Source organism: Glandiceps talaboti, chromosome 18 (genome assembly GCF_964340395.1).
Source record: "Glandiceps talaboti chromosome 18, keGlaTala1.1, whole genome shotgun sequence".
NCBI lineage: Eukaryota > Metazoa > Hemichordata > Enteropneusta > Spengelidae > Glandiceps > Glandiceps talaboti.
In genome coordinates, this window is record NC_135566.1 from 6,524,928 (window position 1) to 6,531,406 (window position 6,479).

General features: G+C 34.6%; 1 protein-coding gene across 1 annotated transcript; it reads left to right on the plus strand.

The window, feature by feature from the left end:
• Nucleotides 1–1,136: 1,136 nt before the first annotated feature.
• LOC144449299 (neuropeptide FF receptor 2-like) lies at nucleotides 1,137–1,923 on the plus strand. Its single transcript, XM_078139816.1, has 2 exons — nucleotides 1,137–1,656; nucleotides 1,901–1,923. The coding sequence occupies exons 1-2, from the start codon at nucleotides 1,137–1,139 to the stop codon at nucleotides 1,921–1,923; spliced, it is 543 nt and encodes a 180-aa protein (XP_077995942.1).
• Nucleotides 1,924–6,479: the final 4,556 nt, after the last annotated feature.

Below are 6,479 nucleotides of genomic sequence, written 5' to 3' on the forward strand. Positions count from 1 at the left end.
TGTGTTTGAACGGCTTGGAACGTCGCACATGTTCGGTTTACGCAAACCATAGGATTCATTCTCCATAAGAACACTGCAGATTATAATAAACAATGTAATTAAGTTCTGGCCACCTCACAGCTTACTGCTAATGACAGGCCAAACCTAAAGTAATCAAGCAAACGGGACAGAAATCTCACTGAAATTATCAAACGAGCAATCTCAACTAAGTAAAATAATCGCGACATGGCGTGATTCCACGTAGTAAATTGTTCTTCTTTCTAATAGGAAAGTGCAGTTTCGTAATGTTTGAAATGGCTCTTCCCGATCGATGGTGTAGCTTAAGTGCAAACTTGCATTACCATGTGCTTATTTAACAAGATTGGAGAGATCACTATTGCAATGCACTGCCCCCAGTTTTTATTTAAAAACAGAATTATCTTAAGGTAGCCATATGGATGAGGATTAGATATTTATTTTGGATTTTACATTTATATAATAATGTTGGCTTTCTACTTGAAAAATGAATGTTAAATAACATAGCCCACGTCTGTGTTTGTAACTCAATGCATTGCAAAATGCATATGCTTTAAAATGAGTACAAATGTTTGTTATTGTACGTGCAATAACGTTTGCAATTTACTGAGTTAAAATATAAGGACTCGGCATATGTTGTTTCACAATGTTTCAGGTGGGACGCTATGATGGTAATATTGTTTTATAAATTAAAAAATCCAAAATAAATATCCAATCCTCATCCATATTGATTACGATTGTATGAGCAATGTAACAAAAGATCAAAGCTAATAACCTTTGCTGTTGAATGATCTTGACATTACTTTCTCATTCAACACATGTACACGTACTATACGAACTTAGCAACAATGACCAACGATTCTGTATTCAAACTAACTATAATTCGATTTAGCAATGGTTCTATCACTTTAATAATGCGATGTCGTATGAAGAAGCATTGTCAAAATAGATAGACTGTCATTGATTGGTTGGTCCATTTGTTTACCTGGCATAGCTCCTCCTCCACTGATTCATTTTATCTAGGCTGGATTTCACGGCCGACTACGTAGATCTAACTCCATCAATAACATTATTTGTATTTTCTTTCCAGATAACCTGTGATTTAGCCTGTGACTGCCAACATGGAAACAAACGGTAGTGATGGTGTTGTCGGCTCTCGTGGAGGAGGAGGAGAACTTGACCAAAAGACTTTGCCAGATTCGGCAACATTGTCAATTTTCGTAGTTTTCTTTGTGTTCATCTTTTTTGGCAACATATGGGTAATCATTGCCGTATTCCGTCAACCAAAGTTACGAAAATCATCTACCTGTATGTTCATAATATCGCTGTCCGTGTCTGACATCATGGTGGCGCTATTTTACATACCAAGCGAAGTGTATCGTACCGTTTTCAGAGAATCATTTGGAAACGAAGCCTTGTGTAGGACGCTGGGATGGCTTAATTGGGTCGCACCGTGTGCTACAATCTTTTCACTGATCGGTATCGGCATAGATCGTTACAGAGCCATCGTACAACCGATGAGACCGAAGTTGACCCGAAGAGACGCAGCTGTACTCATTGCTATCGTTTGGATCTCCTCGATGGTGTACTCCTATCACCGACTGCACGTGATTGAGATCAGCAAGTACACCTTCCCCATTGGTAATAATCAAACACACACCATTATCTACTGTGGTGTTCCTCCTTCAAACAGGCCTATTGTAAAAATCATGGCTGTCGTAGACTCGCTTGTCATGTACCTTATCCCTTTGTTAATACTCAGTATTTTGTACCTTACGATGATATGTTCATTGTGGTTCAGCAAATCACCGACTGACGACTCGAGAAAGAAAAAACGAAAAGCCGTCAAAATGTTAATGTTAGTTGTGATTTTGTTCGCCATCAGTTGGTTTCCGTGGCGTTTTCTAAATGTATATATGATGTACGTATCGATCGCAAGTTTATCTAGCAAATTTCTTCAATGGGGTAACGTTATTGCAATTTCTTCAACTGTTTTATTTTTAAGTAACAGTTGGACCAACCCCATTCTGTATGCTTATTTCAACGAATCATTTCGTAAAGAGTTCTTTCTACTGTTCCCCTGTGTCCGTTGGAACCAACAGTCTAAAGTTGGACCATCTGATAGAGGCACAATTAAAACCCTCTCAACAAATGTCACGAATGTCACAAACACACTATCGTAAATGGATTAGATATTACTAACAGTCAATATATTGTTCATTAACCCATATGATGAGTTTGAACGTTTTAGAGGTAATAGGTATTGCATAGTAATAATAATAATAATAATAATGATAATAAAAATAATAATTGTATTTCGCCCGATCATTAAGACTATACATTGTAAAATATTATCACATGGATAGAATTAAAAATTACAATTCGTATTTACAGATGCTGTAATACAAATAATACAATATGAAGAATTCATTTCATATTGTGACATTCTAGCGAGAACCACAAAAATAGTTCTTACGCGAATTATTTCTCGATACAAGAACATGTGTGTGGCAAAACTATGCCGTTATATAAAATAATGAGAATAGATTTGGAGACAATATGACGATTTTTCGAAATTATTCTAACAATTAATTGGGACAATTGACTTTCTTACTTTTTCAATATGAGATTGCCATGCCATGTGCTCATCAAGGGATACATCCGATAAACTGAACATCGGAGAACCATCAATTCTCATACTAATATATTATACTATGTACGTGTAGTATTCTACTTACTATTACTAAAGTATTCTTATTAATTAACCATCATTTGCCATTGGCAGAACTCAAACTGTATTAATACGCACACAACATACAAGCCATTTATAATTCAGTATACATATTATATACCTATGTGAACAAAATAAAGGACTTTTATGGTAATATTTATAATTAATAATAAATCTGACTTAAATATGACATTAACATTAATAGAAATTCTGTAGCAATTTTGTGAATATAATATAACAATTGATTAACTAAGACTATAGTTTACTGTCAGTCTTGTTTAAGTTTTAACTTGTGTTTCATTCTTCAAATTTGTTTCGCCCTTGCTTTGTCGTACAGCTTATACAGTGAGGTAGGAGCACTAAAAAAGTTCACACTTTAGGAATAAAATTTATCCAGGAGTTCTGTATATTTTTCAATCATTCTGAGGTACGGTTCTATTGATTATCAGGACACACACACACATACACACACACACACACACCTGTATGAAATTCGAATATTTCTTTATTTACACTGTTTGAAGATGTTGCAATAAACCATGGAGGTTGAGAATGAATTATTTGACATTGGGATCACAACGTAGACTGCGACTAGGTTGTTCATAATCGACGAACGACTTAGGCACAATCAATCATAATTACAGTAGTATGAACATGGACAAACTCATTTGGACTTTTATACTATTATATTAGATCTGTATATACTATAAATACTATCTTGTTGTGTGATGATGTTCATGAATTTTACTATTTTTGTTCATGGTTGTTCTATCATCGTGATTCATATTATGAAATTATCTTTATTGATAATGAATATTCACAACTCTTAATGATGGATGATGCACATTACGAAGAACCCAGGTGGAGACAATAGTCATTTACCTGAATTCCAACAAACTTTCCAAAGAGAGGGTTTCTTATCGAAATATTCAGCCAAAATCGTCACTTTTTGATTATTCCTTACACATTGCTAACCTTGTGGCAATTAGTCTATTTGGATGTGAAGCTAATGGTACATTATTTAACACTTTTTATCATTACTTTGTAAATATTCTAAAATTGTGTTCTATTGTAACAGTAAGGGCGATGAACAATTACATTATACATGTATTTGCTGGATAAAAATAATTTACCGAAATTTCTTGATAATTCACAAACATTCTAAATTATTGTCTATATTATACATGTATATAATCATTGTTTTGTTTATTTATTCAACTATCTTGCCACTGTGATGAACGGCGCCCTCTATCTTGCATTTTCTTTAGTACATACATGGTGGCCAGATAGCGAAATACTTTGGTGATCATTTTCATCAGTGGATGACCATATTTCGAGAATGATAGCAATGTTATTGCAGCACCATGATATTTTTCCTACAGTTTTCATATGTCGTAAAATATGAATATATGTATTAATTTAACGCATGCTTTTATTGTGAGTGATTTACAAAAAAATGTAATATCCAATTATAAGTTTGAAAATAGTTTCGAATATCTGTGACATGTTGTTATCATGTACCAAAAGTATAGTAATACTCCTTCAGTATTGTTTATTGTGCTTGCGTGTCAATGGTGAATATTTAAAGATAATTACCGTTATGTAGTGGTGTTTATATAAATGTACGCGAATTTCGTTTCCTTAGCTTTTGTGACAATGGTCATAATTCACAACATTTAGTTACTGTTAATGTGATTTGTATGTATGTATGTATGTATGTATGTATGTCCTGTTACAACGTTGATGGTGTAACATTTAGTAATTACAGTGGGGCGTTATATTTGTAAACAATTGCTTCTGGGGAGGGCCACCTTTTAGAAAATGAAATTACCAAAGGGTTACATTTTACTTTAACTCATTCTGTTATCTAGCTTTAGCGTCTCATCACTGCGACTAGCGTCACATATTCCACAGCTGCGCATGTCAGATCTCATTACATCCACTGAACCACCATAGTATCAGAACATATTAAGTCAAATCGCAGCTGACAACCATGCAGTGAATCAATTGTGTGTTGAGGCGTGGAGAGGTCGACTGGTCTCCCAGGAGAGTGATAGTTAGTTATTGAATGATTCAGTATAAGTTCAATGGATTTAAGAGCACCTTTTCAAATTACCCAACGTGAAACTGGTGAGGAAACATACTGTAATGAAAGGGGAACAGTGTTTCAAGATAAATAGGCAATGTGGTGGAGTGGGAATGTTTACTGTCGTCTAGATAATGTCGGCAGTGCGCCATCTAGTCTTTGGAATTAAACGCCTTTCGTCTCTTCCAATTAGATCCAAAGCCTTTATACGAATGACAGTTCGTAAAAACAACCAATGGATTTAAAATTACAAATGTGGTGGCAGCGGTGGGATAGTGTCCTAACTATTGAATCTGAGATGTATGTCCCTTTTCACGTCTAGATCTGATAGCATTTTAATCCATGTCTTTGAATTATGTCAAGAAGGGAATTGAGGGAGGACCACTTTTTAGAAAACCGAATCAAGGGAGGGTCCCATTTTACTCAACAGACCAGGCTTGATTTCCCACACCCCCTGTAATTACTGAAGGCATCTTCACATATCAACGGATTTAGACAGGGTAGTTTTCAAGTTAAGGAGTGGCAGCACGATAATTTTGTAATATATATATTTTATGTGGCAATAAAATAGAGATGTTAGTTCATGTTTGGTTGTCGGCTCATTTTTCTCGAACAATGTTTAAGTGATGTCTACCTGTCTGTCCGTCCGTCTATCTATCTATCTATCTATCTATCTATCTATCTATCTATCTATCTATCTATCTATCTATCTATCTATCTAGTGTCTGTCTCTCGCTACAGGTGATAAAAGAGCGTATATTTAGCATTGCATTGTTTGTAGTGCAAATTTGAAGCTTGTATTGTTAACATATGACTCAATAATAAGCAATCAATGATTATCCAAGTGACTCATTAAAAATGGCCCACAAAAGAGCCCTATAGTTCAACTTGATATGTTTCTCTGAAATCGCAAGTAATTGTAGGTGATGCAAAATCATGACATGACACTCCAAAAACCCATAATTTATGAAAATGCGTTCCCCTTTAAAGGTTTCACTTGATAAACTCTATCCTACCAGGTCCCAATTATAAAACTGGGTTGACTGGAGCATAGTTACGTGGTTCAAATCTTAACCAAGGTTTGAGCCATTCTGAAACAAAGCAACTTGCAGATTCAACTCGAAACAATCGACCATCCATCATTAGATCACCTACTCATGAAAGGTGTCCACACCAATGTTTACACTATCAAAGCGTTTCCAATGAAATGACCAAAAGTTGTCTATCTTTTCAATAAATCATTCAAGGAAATCTAAATGTTGGAACCATTGAAGTGATATCAAAACACTGGGATTCACATTGTCCTGGTATCATTTTTTCTCGTTGGGTAATCATCAATATAAATTTCATTACGATCGATCTTCATATTGTAATTGTAATTGTAATTGTAATTTATTTACCCATCATCACAAAAAAAAAAAAAAATACATAACAAATGAAAGCATATAATACACAATGTGTGCATAATTGTATCAGAGCGGGCGAGAGGCTAGAAAATAGTTTCTATAACTAATCTAGTCTAGCCACTCAAAACTCATACACTAGTATAAATATTACAATGAAAAAAAAAAGATCAGGTGACTGCTGCAAAAACTCACAAACTACATACTGTACATGAAAAATGAAAATGAAAATGCGCGAAAATTT